At 39.6% G+C, this 15,683-nt stretch overlaps 1 protein-coding gene across 7 annotated transcripts in view; it reads left to right on the forward strand.

Moving 5' to 3' along the window:
- The first annotated feature begins 7,331 nt into the window (after positions 1–7,331).
- Positions 7,332–15,683, forward strand: part of STIL (STIL centriolar assembly protein) — a 63,853-nt gene continuing 55,501 nt past the window's right edge. For 3 of the 7 annotated variants that reach the window (XM_078451930.2, XM_078451935.2, XM_078451936.2), the window contains exons 1-3: positions 7,524–7,710; positions 9,900–9,986; positions 14,312–14,419. In XM_078451930.2, coding sequence (XP_078308056.2) covers positions 9,943–9,986; positions 14,312–14,419 — 152 coding nt within the window. In that variant the 5' untranslated portion in view covers positions 7,524–7,710; positions 9,900–9,942. The other 4 variants (XM_078451931.2, XM_078451933.2, XM_078451932.2 and 1 more) reach the window with 4 other exon arrangements.

Genomic DNA, 15,683 nt, shown 5'->3' on the forward strand with positions numbered 1-15,683 from the left:
TTGCCTTGTAGAATCATCATAATGCTGTGACATTAGCACTGTCATTTTGCAGCTGGAGAAACAGCCAGGAAGTGGAAGTAGTTGGTTCAAGACCACGTAAGAAGTAGATAGCAAAGTTAAATACAAACTCCGTGTGGATGGCTTTAAATCTGCATTCTTTCTATACAGTAGAAACCCCTTTATAAGATAAAAAGTTCCATACTCATAAAATCCTTTCCAACTTAGTTCTCATTACAGATGAGAAGACTGATCTCAGAAAAATGTGTAATAAGAGGTGTCCTCAAAACTAACTCCAACCCATATGTGTTTATTTATCAAGTACATTAGGTCTTTTGGGCATATATTCAGTGCATGCCCACTATTTCCAGGGTATGGCTATGTTCTAGGGAATTCTATAGGATCTTAAGAAATAGAGTCTTGTCACCATATATCTGTCCTATTTATTATAATTGCCCTTTAGAGAGAAATCATCTATTCCCACACTTTTGTTTTCCCATTCTTGACCATGCCTCTTTGCTGGTACGTACCATTCATTTTTCAGGATTCACCTCAGGTTTTATTTCCTCCAGGAAGCTCTCCAAATTCCCAAGACTGGGTTGGGTGCCCCCCTTTTGTGCTTCTACACACACCACCACCAGCAGCACCCATACACACCTATTCCTTCCCTCCTTTACTTCTGTTGTAGTATATTGTGTATCTCCATACTAGATTTAAAACTCCTGGAAGGAGGGGCACCTGGGTGGCTCAGTCAGTTAAGCGTCTGACCTTGGCTCGGGTCATGATCTCACAGTCTGTGAGTTCGAGCCCTACATCAGGCTCTGTGCTGGCAGCTTGGAGCCTGCTTCAGATTCTGTGTTCCCTCTCTCTGTCCCTCCCCCACTCATGCTCGCTCTCTCTCTCTCTCTCTCTCTCTCCCTCAAAAAAAATAAACATTAAAAAAAACCAAAACTCCTGGTAGGAAGAGACCATGTCTGATTACTCTTTGTACAGCATGACAACCTGCTCTTTTTACAATATGATTGACTCTCTTAAGGGTACTACTCCGAGGTCCTTGGAAGATTTTGACTAATTTGGTTGCTGCCACTCAAGTTCTACTTGTGATGACCTTTGGCAGCTACTTCCCTGTAATTCCAAAAACACCTTTCTTGCCTATATGTAGGAACTGGTTTGTAAGATCAGGCTGGGTGATGAAACAAAGACCTGGTGTGTGGAGGCATAGAAGGGTGAATGACAGGCCATATGTTTTGCATTCAGGCCTTCATTGCCACCTATTATATTGTAATCTATTTCCTGGCAGACACTTAGTGTGTTACATAACCCGATGCTTCATGGAGTTTCTAAAATGAAGATTCCTGTTACTTAGATTTGCATTTTTTGCAGATATGGTTCTTGCTATAATGCTTTCTCAAAGGACCTTTTTATCAAAGATTCTGAGAACATTAGTTAAAGGAAATATGGCCTTTAAAAAGCTGATGTGTCAAACCTAACAACAGACAATATGCCTAACCTCTCAGGAGTGTGTCAGCTGAGCTCAGTCAGGTCTATACTGTAAAATGGCAGGCTGAGCAGTGAAGGGAGATTGTCTTGGCAGGTCCTACAGTGTCTTTGCTAATTAACTCTGAAACTATAGGTAGGGTGATTACACCTATAGTTTCCTTGCCTGTGAAATCAGGATGATTTTACATTGACTCAGTTAAGCAAATAATTTTAGAGAAGTTAACTGTGTGTGTTGTTTGATCATTTCTGTCTTCATTCCAAGCAATCCAAGTTAAAAAAAAAAAAAGTAAAATAAGGTGCACTTGGCTGGCTCAGTCAGCAGAACATGTGACTGCTGATCTCGGGGTCACTAGTTCGAGCCCCAAGTTGAGTGTAGAGATTATTATTTTTTTATAAATTTTTAAATGTTTTATTTATATTTGAGTGAGAAAGACAGTGCATGAATTGGGTAGGGGCAGAGAAAGAGGGACACACAGAATCCAAAGCAGACTCCAGGCTCCCAGCTGTCAGCACAGAGCATGACGCGGGACTCGAACTCATGAGCCGTGTGATCATAACCTGAGCCAAAGGTGGACACTCAATCAACTGAGCCACCCAGATGCCCCACACAAAGATTATTTTTTATTTTTATTTATTTTTTAAATTAAAAAAAATTAACGTTTATTCATTTTGAGAGACAGAACAGAGCATGAGCGGGGGAGGGGCAGCGAGAGGGGGAGACAGAATCCAGAGCAGGCTCCAGGCTCTGAGCTGTCAGCACAGAGCCCTGACGAGGGGCTTGAACTCACAGACCACGTGATCATGACCTGAGCTGAAGTCGGACACTCAATCGCCTGAGCCACCCAGGTGCCCCTATTTTTTAAAAAATAAGTAAAATAAGTCAACTTGGGTCTTGATCTCAAGATCATGAGACAAGCCTGGCATTGGGCTCCACGCTGCACATTAAAAAAAAAAAAAAAAAAAAAAAAAAGCAAAGCTATAGTTATTTTTAAAGAGCAGTAGTCTAGTTTGGCTCAGAAGTGTAAATAGCAAAAGGGAAAATTGGTGTTTGGAGAAATTGAGTAACAGAACTGATAACTGATTCCAACTTCCCTGTTCCTGGTGATAACAATTGCTCTTTAATTCTCTCAGACTTCTAGCAGGCACACCAGGGTTTATGACACTGAATATGTACCCAGTATAATCATAAAGACTATGTCATGTGGACAGTGACTGAAAGGGAATAAGGTAAAGTAAAAACAACTGATGTGTTAGGATGTAGAATTTTGGATGAACTTTGCCCTTTACAATTTTTTTTCCTGTTTTAGCATTGTCAACAAACTCATATATTTTTTTAAAAAGTATGACATACTAGAAATGATTCTCTGTGAAGCAAATTAAAGCACTTGCAAATTTGAAAATTATGGCCTGTAGCTTTTCTCTGTGGGGACCTATAACCAGAGCAATTCCATACAGTCTTGAAATGGCATAAATATATAAAAATGGGGATTAAAGAATAGCATAGTATATATTCAGTCTATTCAAACTGGCCTGAAATCTAATAATAATTTATATTTGCTTTGGATAATTACCTCTTATTACCCCACCTTTAAAATTGTGCCTTCCTTGGGGGGCCTTTGTGGCTCAGTTGGTTAAGCGTCCAACTTTGGCTCGGGTCATCATCTCATGATTCATGAGTTCAAGCCCCATGTCGGGCTCTCCATTGTCAGGATAGAGCCAGCTTTGGATCCTCTGTCTCCCTCTCTCTCTGCCCATCCCCTGCTTGCTCTCTCTCTCTCTCACTCTCTCTCAAAAATAAATAAACATTAACAAAAATAGAATTGTGCCTTCCTTGTTCTATGTTTGTCAGATCCTTCCAATTCCCTATGTCATTGCATAGTAGATCCTTGGAATGGCATTTGTAGATTTTATTTCCCTCAGCTTATTCTCTAATTTACAATTACAAATTTGTAATTCTTTAAGTTACAAATACAAATCAATTCCCTTAATCTCTATGAATGTGTTGCTCATTTATTAACACTGTCCGTGGTGAATATAACTGGACAAATAATAATATATAGGTATTCTTTTAATTAACTTTAATTAACTTTCACACTCATTAACTCTTTTTTATGATGATGTACAATGTGCAAATGAGGAAAGTCAATCTTAGAGAGATTAAATGGCAGAATTGAGGCCAGATCCCCAAAGCCAGTGCTTGTTACATTATAACAAAACTCAAAAAATTTTTTTTAATATCTGGGGCAGTAGGTCCTTTAGGCAGGCACCTCTAAGCTGTCCTAAATATAAGGCTGAGTCATTCCAATCTTAAAATAAATAATTACTTTTCTCATCATTTAATTTGAAAAATATCTATTTTATGTATATCATTAAATGTATATCCTGCTTAAAAATCCAATGGTAATAAAATGTTTAATTGAAGTTTTATTAGTATTTGAGTTATTAAGCAAAAAATACTTTTTATTTTATTGTTGTTGCTCAAAAAATTAGCATATGCTTCAACTCTCCTATTGCCCCTTCCTTTTATATTTTTCTTTTAATTTTTTTTAAAGTTTATTTCTTTATTTTGAGAGAGAGAGAGAGCAGGGGAGGGGCAGAGAGAGGGGGAGAGAGAGAATCCCAAGCAGGCCCTGCACTGTCAGCGCAGAGCCCGATGTGGGGCTCAAACTCACAAACTGCAAGATCATGACCTGAGCCAAGATCAAGAGTCAGATGCTTAACCTACTGAGCCACCCACGTGTCCCTTCCTTTTTTCTTTTTAGTAGACTTTATTTCCTAGAACAGTTTTAGATTTACAGAAAAATTAAGAATATAGTACAGAGTTCTCATATACGCCACACACAGTTTCCCCTTATTATTAACATCTTATATTTAGTATGGTACATTTGTTACAATTAATGAATCAATATTGGTACATTATTATGAATTAAAGTCCACATTTCATCCAGATTTTCATAGTTTTTAACTTAGTGTCATTTTTCTGTTCCACGATTCCATCCATGAGACTACATTACATTTAGTTGTCATATCTCTTTAGGCTCCTCTTGGCTGGTTTCTCAGACTTTCCCTATTTTTGACAACCTTGATGGTTTTGAAAAGTACAGGTCAGGTATTTTATAGGATTCCCCACAATTAGAATTTGTCCAGTGTTTTTCTCAGAATACAACTGGGTCTATAGGTTACTGAAAGGAGGACCACAAAGGTAAAGAGCTGTTTTCAACACAGCGTATCCAGTGGACATACTATCAACATGACGTATGACGATTAATGTTGGCGTTAGTCACCTGGCTGAAGTAGCTTTGGTTGTTTACCCACTGTAAAGTTACTCTTTCCTTCCATCCTTTCTATACTGTACACTTTGGAAGGATTTCACTATGCCAAGCACACACCTAAGGAGTAGGGAATTATGTGTTACACTCATCCTTTCCTTTTTGTCTGATTCATATCAGCTCATCTTACATTTCTCTTTCAGATATCTTAAAGTAGTTCTAAAGAAAACCATAGATCATGAGGGCCCCACACAAAGTCCCTTTCTTTTACATCCTAAATTCCATCTGTAATCAAATTCTGTTGATTTTACCTTCAAACCATATCCAGAATCCAACAGCCTCTCACCACCGCCAATGCTACCATTTTGGTTCAAGCCACCATCATTGTCTCCCCTTGGTCATTCCAACAGCTTTCTAACTGGTCTCCTTGCTTCCCCTTGCTCCCTACAGTTTATTCTCAAAGTAGCAACCACAGTAGTCCTTCCAAAACCTAAAATCAGATCATGTCAGCCCCCTTTCTAAAATATTCCAGTAGGGGTACCTGGGTGGTTCAGTCAGTTAAGTGCCCAACTCTTGATCTAGGCTCAGGTCATGATCTCATGGTTCATGGGATCGAGCCCTGCGTCAGGTTCTGCGCTGACACTGCTGAGCCTGCTTGGGATTCTCTCTTGCCCTCTCTCTGCCCCTCCCCCTTTCTTTCTCAAAATAAATAAACTTTAAAAAATAAAACAAAATACTCCAGAGGCTTCCTATCTAACTCAAAAGTGCAGCCAAATCCTTATCATGGCCTCTAAGGCCCTGTGTGGTTTACCAACACCGTCTCCCCCTTCAACCCTTAATATTCTTCTCCTCAGTCACTTTGCTAAGGACATACTAGCCTACTTGGCCTTCCTTGAAAGATGCCAGGAAGATCCCACCCCAGGGACTTTGCACTTAACATAACTCATGACAGCCATCAAGGCATGTCACTTGGATTTCTCTCCAGAAAGAGCATGCCAATCACATGCAGAGTATATACTTAGCTGTCAGCCTCTTGCTGTGCCCTTCTGAATCTGCCTTAGTGCTTGCTTTCTCTGGGAAGGCCCAGGCAATGACTGAACGCAGCAAGGATTCTAGCCATTTATGCCTAATGTGGGGCTCCTCTAATGGACAATCTTTGCTCCAAAGTTCCCTATTGAGTTTGCCAACACTTTGTCAGACATGCATCACTGGCTCTTCCTACTCTCACACTGAGGAACTCACCATCGTTTCTCTTAAAATGTATGCCTTAGATTCTAGGAATTTTTCCAGGAAAGCAGAGAATGACATTCTATATAGCATATATTTCTTGGCTAGTTTGATACATTTTTCAGGAGAGTGTCTTCACTCCCTCAAAAGGGTGAGCTCCTTCAGAACAATACAGCTTACAAACACATCTCGACTTTGACGCTCCCATATTGCTCAGGAAACTAACAGAAATGGAATGTAGAAGAAAGTTAAGTGGCATTTGGAATCCTGACTCTGCACTAATTAGCTGTGTCATCTTTTACATTTCTTCGTTTGTTGAATAGGGATACTAATACCTACTTCGGTTGTTGCAGGACAACCATATAAAAAATGACAGAAAAGGCCCAATTACCAACATTAGTTGTAGACACTAAATATAAATGGTTTATAAATTTAAGCCACGTTATTTTTTTCCTCAATAGTAAGGAATTTATTTATTTATTGGCGGGGGTGGGGGGAGAGGGGGAGACGATGCACACAGGCACAGGCACATGTTTGAGGGAGACGCAGAGGGAGAGGGAGGGACAGAACCTTAAGCAGGCTCCACACTCAGGACAGAGCCCGACAAGGGGTTCCACCTCAATATCTGAGATCATGACCTGAGCCGAAATCAAGAATTGGACACTCAATCAATCAACTGAGCCATCCAGGAGCCCCTCAACGGTAAGACATTTAAAAGAAAATTTTTGTTGTTATTCAGAGAGGATTCTTCTTAGGAAAGAAACTAGAGGGGCGCCTAGGTGGCTCAGTCATTTGAGCATCTGACTCCTGACTTCGGCTCAGGTCACGATCTCACGATTCAGGAGATGGAGCCCGGGCTCCGTGCTAACAGTGCAGAGCCTGCTCGGGACTCTCTCTCCCTGTCTCTTTACCCTCCTCCCCCACTCGCAAGCACGCTCTCTCAAAATAAAATAAACATTTAAAAAAAAAAAGAGGAAAGAAACTAAAAGAAATCTAACTCCTCTCTTTTGTTCCTTCAAGCCAACGGTTTGATTCGCTTCTAACCTCCCACCAACAATCAGCACAACAAGCACTTCCGGCTTCCTCTGCCACCCTCACTACATCGGCTTAAGTTCTTCATTGCGCCTGCGCAATGTCCTCCCCTGCCCGGAACTTAACCGTTGACCAAAATGAAGTGTTTAAATCCTCCGGATCCTGATCGTGGAGAGCCGATGGCGCCCCTATTTCTCCAGTGAGGCTTGGGATTGGTCAAGCACCGGAACGGCGCAGAGAGCTGATTGGTTAGCGTACTAGCACGCCTCGGCGACCGTGCGCGTTGCCTCTAGCCCCGCCCCTGTCCCTGAAGGGTTGGGTTTCTGACCAGTCAGTAGGCGCGGCGCGGACTTCGGTTTACCGAGCTTGTGTTTGCCGCCTTGGTTCCCGCGACCCCAACGTCCTAGAGGCGGGGCGGAGGCGGCAGCGGCGCTCCTTGGAGCCGACCTCTGTTCCGGCCCAACAAACAGACCCCGCTGGGCGGCGGTGGCGGTGAGTAGGGCGTTGTGTCGCGGATTCTCCCGAAGGGCGGCAGCGGAGCACGGAGAAGGACGGTGGGCTACATTCAGGGCCTTGTGGTGGCTTCTCAGTGCTCCTGGAGCCTGGGGCTGATGACGTGAAGGGGAACTAGTGGAAGAAATAAACTAAGCGGACCGTGAATTTCCTATGAATCGTTTGTCCTTAGGTATGTGAAAGAGGTTTGCGGTCGATAACGTGCCATTTAAAGGTGTTTTTACTATGAAAATTTGTGGACTGAAGCCCTGCATGTTCGCTCCTGTGTTTCTCACATCTAATTCAGATGGCTTCTTGGTAAGGGATCAGTTAGTGTTTGCAGTTCTCGGTCTACTGGGAGTAATGTGTGAACAATAAAGTGTGAAAATGTTATGTGTGTGAACACAGGCGGTGTTTAGGAGATGGTTTTCCAGAGGAAGTGACATTCGATTTGGATTGTGAAGGATGAGGGGGATTTACCAAGACGTTTCAAGTTAAAGGGACAGCCTGTGCAAAAGACACCCAAACTCGGGGGATTGTAAGCAGTTCAATTTGATTGGAATGTAGGATGAGTGGATGAGGGATAAGGTTGGAATAGTAGAGTGGGGCCAGATCGTGGAGGTGTTTTGTTCTGTATTTAAACAAGAGCCATCAGCTTTTAAAGCAGGGGCAGTAATTTGGTCAGATATGCATAAATACCCTTCTAGGAGCACTGTGGGGACTTTTCAGTAAATCTGGTGAGAGTTGATGTAGTCAGGAACTACCGTGGTAGAGATGGAAAGACAGAATTTATGTGGGAAAGAGGGAGGAAGAAGAGGTAAGGATGCCTTCAGGGTTTCCATTTTGATAAACCATGAAGCATGCCATTATCCGAGGGGAATATATTTTGCTAGGTATAGGTGTTGTGTGGGTTCAGTTTCACTAGCTTTCACTGCTTACGTGATACTGTAAAAATAAACTCATGTATTGTTTAAATATGAGAAATAGGTCAACATTATTTTTTTATCCTAATACATAAAGGAAGAAGAGACAAGTTTAAGATTCTTGTTTATTGAAGAAAGATGGCACTTTATATATTACCTACAGTTAGTTATCAATCTGAATACTGTTATCCGTAACAACCAAGTGGTGTAGAAGGGCTTTCAAGTTTAAAGCCTTCATTCTATAGAAGATGCATGAAGTCCAGATGTCTCCAAGAGGGACTTTTTATCAACCTTACAAGAGCACTTTCAATAAGATTTTATTATAGTAAATAATTTCAGCCTCTGGCTTTGTCTGAAAAATCTCTTCTGCACCTGCATTCGTAACTCTCCTCTCTTATCTTGCTTCAGACGATTCCTTCTTGCTAAAATTGAAGTGAAATGTACAGAGCCTAAAGAACTCTAAGACCTAATAAAAGAGTATAGGAAATACTGAACTGTAAAGAAAGGACTAGCCCTGTATTTTGCTTTGATAATATTTAAATGAAGATACCCAGCGGGCAATTAGAAATACGGTTTTGAAACTTAGAAGAGAGATGGAAGCTGAAAGTTTGCTATGTACAGGTGGGTGTGGAAGCAATGGCAGTGGAAAAGAAGTACCCAGAGAGGGCATGTGCAGCCAAACAAAGACCACTGATTTTTCACGGGAACAAGTCAGTTTGTGGGGATGTAATATTTGTCTTCCATCTCCATGAGATTTAACATTTGTTAACCTCATTACAGATCCAGTAAATATCTAGTTCAAGTTGTCCCTATGTCCTGTTTTGTGGTTTTCTGAATATTATGACACTTTTGGTCAAAATTTCATGTATTAAGTATTGCCTGCCCTACTATACCTAGCTTACTAAATGGTTATGAGGATCTTGTGAACAGAATCTGTGCTTTTCTTTCATTCTTTTTTCTTCTTTTTTTTAAGAATCTGTGCTTTTCTTTATTTTTTTATAATGTTTATGTATCATTGAGAGAATGTGAGTGGGAAAGGGGCGGGGGGGTGCCGAGGGGACAGAGGATCTGAAGCAGGCTCTGCACTGACAGCAGAGAGCCTGATGCAGGGCTTGAACTCACAGACCTTGAGATCATGACCTGAGCTGAAGTTGAGCACTTAACTGACTGAGCCACCCAGGTAACCCAGAATCTGTGCTTTCCTTAATGAATAGATACATTGGTAGGTATTGCTGCCTAGAATAAATGTTAATATTAATTTATAGGCAAAATGACTAGAAAGTATGAAAATGTTCAGAATCCATGAGCATTTTATCTTACTATTCTATAAATGAAAGTACTTAATATAAGTTACCTAATTTTGCCTACACTTCTGTTAATATGTGGTTAAATCGTATTTCTTTTTTTTTTTTTTTTTTTTTTTTGTCACTCATTAGTAACATTCTCTTTACTTCTTTAGGATACTGAGCATTTGATATTGAATACATCATTCACCAACTATCATGGAGCCTAGATATCCTCTTACAGGGCCCCAGATGAATACCAGGTATAGAAATCGTTTCACAAAATGTTTTTTTAACTACTTCTCATAAGTTGGAAAGATAGGTTGGAATAGGAAAAAAACCAAACTTTCCAATTGGGAAAATCTGGTTCCATATCCTAGCTCTACCACTTGGTAGGTGGGTGACCTTGATCAAGTTAATTAATTCTCTAAGCCTCAATTTCCTCATCTGTAAATGGGGGATAGTAATCTCTATGTAACAGAAGATTATTGTGAAGTATTAAATAAGAACACTAAAATAAAGGGTCTGGTACATAGTAGGCACTTAGTAAATATCAGTTTCATTCCTACCTCCTTTTTTTTTTGGTTTCACAGAGCATCTTTATTGATGGGAAACAGAACCTGATTTCTTGGGGCTAAAAATCACGTACATACTTATTTACATCCTAGACAAATGAGAAAGTGGTTAGGTTCCTTCCCTTGTTTAAACCCTAATCCTTGATGGGAAAAATTGCACATTGGATGTACCAAGTTTCTTTAAATGTCCCTAAGCCTTTCCCCACTCATGTGGAATAGGAAGGAGGAGCTTGCCACCTGTCCCCTAATTTTCGCAGTCTGTCAATACTATGGGGACAAGGCAAATTGGCTTGTGTTATGCGGCTGTTTGATCATTCATTATTCTTTTTTTCCCCCAGGGAGGAACAATTAACGGTGACATGTGAATTTTTTTCTTCTAAACTATAACTACATCCATGAGTTACCTTCATTCTCAGTATTTTTCTTTTGTGCCAGGTGTTTTTGAAGACAATGGGAAACATAACCCAAAGAGGCTATCATAATCCTTTTGCTTAATTTTGACCCTTCTGTTTTATCCTACTGCCACCTGTTATTTGAAAATCTGTCAACTTCTGTTCTTTGGAAGAACTTGTTGTGCTTGCAACAAGTCAATACGTTCTCTTTTTTATTTATTATTGAGTCAAATTCATTTCTTATATTCCAGGTAAGATAATATTATTGAGTCAGATTCATGCCTTACATTCTAGGTAACTACATATTTTGCCTGGGGCACCTGGCTGGCTCAATCTGTAGGTTATGCAACTCTTGATTTTGGGGTCATGAGTTTGAGCCCCACACATAGTGTAGGGATTACTTAAAAAAAAATTAAAAATAAACTGATTATTCCTAAAATACTCAACTCTTGTTTTTTTTAACTTAATGACCTCTGATTTTCAGTAATCTCTGGGCTTTAGAGCAGCAGTTCTGAGTTAATTTGGGGTTACAGACTCCTTTGAATATCTGATAACATGAATCCCCTTCCCTAAGAAAAAACTCTTATATGCATACATGTAAAATGTTGTACCACAAAATTTTGTTATCAAAAATTTTGTTTGTGCCTCTAAAGTCTACCTGCATACCTTAGATTAAGAAAAGGACTAATAGCAGCATTTCTTGAAATTTTGCTATGTGCCAGGTACTGTGCTAAGCACATTACCTGCACTATTCTTATTTAATCCTCACAACAAATCTATGAGGTGTAGGTACTGTTATTATCCAGTCCCCCCCCCCCCCGCCTTTTTTTTTAAATGAGGAAACTATAGTGTAGAGAGATTAACCAACCCAAAGTTATACAGTTGGTAAGTGTTATAGCCAGGATTTAAACCTTATGTGACTTCTACTCTAAACCTTTACATATATTGACTCATTTAATATTCAGTGTAACTACCAGGAGATACCAGTATTATTCTGTTCAGCAGATGAGGAAACTGAGGCACAGAGACATAAGTAATGTGATCAAGGTCACACAGCTAACAGATTTTGGAACAAGTTTTCAGACCTAAACAATTGACTTCCACCACATTTTGCTTTCACCCACCACATCATACTGCCTCTCAATTGATAAGTGATAAATATATTAGATATAGAAACATAGATAAACTGTTTGTTACTTACTAGCTTTGTGACCTTGAACAGATTTCTCAATTTCAGACTATGGCCTCATTTCAAAAAAAGATTAAAAATCCTTCTCATAGATATTATGAATTCAAATTAGACGTGGATTTGAAAACATACAGCTAGCAATGTGGTAGAGCGAGAATTTGAACCCAGGTTCTAATGCACTATACCATTCAGCTTTTAGAAGTATAAACTCCAAATTAGCCACACTTAGATTAAGATCCCAGCTTTGCTACTTAATTGTTGTATGAAGTTAGGAAAGTTACAGTTTTTTATCTATAAAATGGATAATAAAGTGTTTCTAGAATAGTTTTAGTGAGACATACTGTGTACGTAAAGTGCTCAGTAGGATGCCTGTGTACGTAAAGTGCTCAGTAGTAGGTAATCAGTAAAATGAGGCTAGTATTTTAGTTGAGAAGCTTCATCAGTTGATAATGTAAAAGTAAGGTCTAGAGTCTAGAATAAGGTATCCTTAATACATGATACACTGTCAGAACTTTCCTGATTTTTTTTTACTTCTTTTTAAAGATTTTATTAATTTTTTAAATAAAACAAAAAAATTTTTTTGAGAGAGTGCACTTGGGTGGGAAAGGGGCAGGGTGGGGGGGAGAGAGGGAGGAGACAGAGAGAGAGAGAGAGAGAGAGAGAGAGGGAGGGAGGGAGGGAGGGAGGGAGAAAACTAACCTTAAGCAGGCTCCATGCTGGGCATGGATACCAACGTGGGGCTCAGTCTCAGAACTGAAACCATGACCTGAGTCGAAGTCGAGTCAGATGCCTCACTGACTGAGCCGCCCCGGTGCCCCTTAAAGATTTTATTTTTAAGTAATCTCTACACCTATGTGGGGCTTGAACTTATGACTCCAAGATCAAGAATCACATGCTCTTCTGACTGAGCCTGGCAAGCGTCCCTTTCTTGCTTTAATTATGTGTGACCAGCTATTTTTTCCCCAGTCCTTTCTTTCCATTGTTTTTTCTTATTGTGGTGTTCTCATGTCACTCACTTATGTAAAATAAACTTTGTGATGGCACTGTGTATGATTTAACATTGAAGCCTTGCTTTACACTGCCTCTAGAGTCTTTGCTAAGGAATTATAATGATGTCCTTTTGATGCTTCAGTAATTAAACTTAAGTGATAGGACCCAAGATACCAAGTTTGGAACCACTGAAAAATAAAGACTGTATTAAGTTTTTGTGCTTTTCATAATTTTATTAGATACTATCTAGAAATTAATTCAGAAGGATAGCATTTTAATTTTAAATTTAATTTTTTTTAATGTTTATTTATTTTTGAGAGAGAGAGAGAGAGAGAGAGAGAGACAGGGCACAAGCAGGGGAGGGACAGAGAGAGTGAGGGAGACACAGAATCCGAAGTAGGCTCCAGGCTCTAAGCTGTCAGCACAGAGCCTGACTCAGGGCACTAACCCACGAGCTGTGAGATCATCACCTGAGCCAAAGTTGGACGCCCAACTGACTGAGCCACCCAGGTGCCTCTAATTTTAAATTTAAATGTAAATTCATGGTTTATACTTATTTCTCTGTTATTTAAAAAGGATATATAGAATGGATGCTACCAATTGCTTTTTTTTTTTTTTTTTTAAGTAGGCACCATGCCCAATGTGGGGCTTGAACTCTGACACTGAGATCAAGAGTTGCATGCTCTACTGACAACCAGCCAGGCACCCCTCCTGGTTTTTTTTTTTTTTTAAACATGTGTACATAAATTTCTGTATGCATAGGAAAAAAAGGATAGGGAAAAGCTATACCTAAATTTTGAATACTTATTCTCTTGAAATAAAGTTACTTTTTTTTTTTTTTTAAACTTTTAAAAAATATTTTTAAGCTCTTTTAAAATTATGAAAATGGTCACCTGGGTGGCTCAGTCGGTTAAGCATCCGACTTTGGCTCGGGTCATGGTCTCACGGTCTGCGAGTTCAAGCCCCTCTGTGCTGTGCTCTGTGCTGACAGCTTGGAGCTCGGAGCCTGGAGCTTGCTTCAGATTCTGTGTCTGCCTCTCTCTCTCTGCCCTCCCCCCATTCATACTCTGTCTCTGTCTGTCTCAAAAATAAATACACATTAAACAAAATTTAAATTACAAAAGTAGTTTGATAAGCCTCATCATTTAACTCTGTTTTTTTTTTTTTTTTTAGCGTTTATTTATTTTGAGAGAGTGAGTGCATATGAGCACACTGGGTGAGCAGGGGAGAGTCAGAGAGAGAGAATCCCAAGCAGGCCCCATGCTCAGCACAGAGTGCAATATGAGGCTTGATCTCACGACCATGAGATCATGACCTACCCAGAATCAGGAGTCAGACACTTAACCCAGGTGCCCCCTCATCATTTAACTTTAAACTCTTTCTTATAAAATTTCTGACAAGTTTGCTTTTCATTGTGCTTTGATTTAAATTTCTTTTTAAAGGTTTCCTACAAGCAGAATGGTACCTTTCTACTTTCCTCCATCAAAATGTGCACTTTGGAACCCAATGCCAATAGGAGATTTCATCTGTTTACACCTCAATTACTACAGGTATAAGATGTGTCTCTTTTCAGATCAAACCAGTATAAACAGGAGTCGAAAGGATGTGTAAGGTGAAGTTGATTACTATGACTAATTCATTTTTTTTAACTTTTCCATTCAGAAGCTCCTCTCAAACAAATTATCCCTTCTGCTACTTCTTAAATCCGTTTCTTTTCTTTAAAAAAAAATTTTTTTTTTAATGTTGGTTCATTCTTTGAGAGAGAGAGATTGAGATAGCGTGAGCAGGGGAGGGGCAGAGAGTGAGGGAGACACAGAATCTGAAGTAGGCTCCAGGCTCTGAGTTGTCAGCACAGAGCCCAACGCGGGGCTCGGACTCATGAATCACAAGATCATGACCTGAGCCAAAGTCTGTTTCTTAACCCACTGAGCCACCCAGGGTCCCTAAATCTATTTCTTATGCTTTTGAGGAGTAATATTAATTTCACAGTTAAAATACTCGCAGATCTAAAGTTCTAAGTCTTATAGGAATTCAAAAGACAAAATATGATACCTTTGTAGAGCATTGAGAAGATTGAACTGATTTTGAGTGGATAGATCATGTTAGAAGGACTGTAAAATATGGTTATAACCAGGATCTTGAAAGAAAGACATAACAGCTTAGACTTAAACTAATAGAAGATAGAGATTCACTGCGATTTTGTATGTAAGGGAGTTATTTGTTAATAGCAGAATTCTAAGAAGGATGGGTCATAGTGGGGAGAGCCTAGAGTTAGCCTGGCTGTGAGATGATTTTTTGTAATCTAAGCAACATAGATTTATGCCACAGTGGCTTGTTTAAGGTGCCATAACTGGAGTCAGACTGCCTAGAGGGTCAAATCCTGATTCTACCACTTATGTATGCAACCTCAGTAAAGTAGGCAAGGATCAGTTTCCTTATTTATAAAATGGGAATAATGATACCTGTTTCATAGCACTCTTGTAAGGATTAAATGAGACAGACTCTGTAAAGCAGCAGTTGGCATGGTGCCTGGAACATAGGAAGTATTCAATAAACGGGAGCTATTATAAGGGTTTAGAGCAGTGTAGCAGTACTGAGATCAAAAGGAAAGAATGAAACCGGTATTTTGAGAAAATAGCTTGTAGCATTTGATGATGGATTCAGTCGAATAAAGGAGAGATACAAGTCACAAAGTATTTAAGTTCTAGACCAGATGGCACAGAAGGATAGTATCATTGATAAAAAACAATTTTGTGAAAGTTCAATTAAATATTTCTTAGACTTGTTCATTCTTAATGTCTCTTGACCTATCTT

Source organism: Panthera onca, chromosome C1, assembly GCF_046562875.1.
Source record: "Panthera onca isolate mPanOnc1 chromosome C1, mPanOnc1 haplotype 2, whole genome shotgun sequence".
In the NCBI taxonomy this organism is placed as follows: Eukaryota; Metazoa; Chordata; class Mammalia; order Carnivora; family Felidae; genus Panthera; species Panthera onca.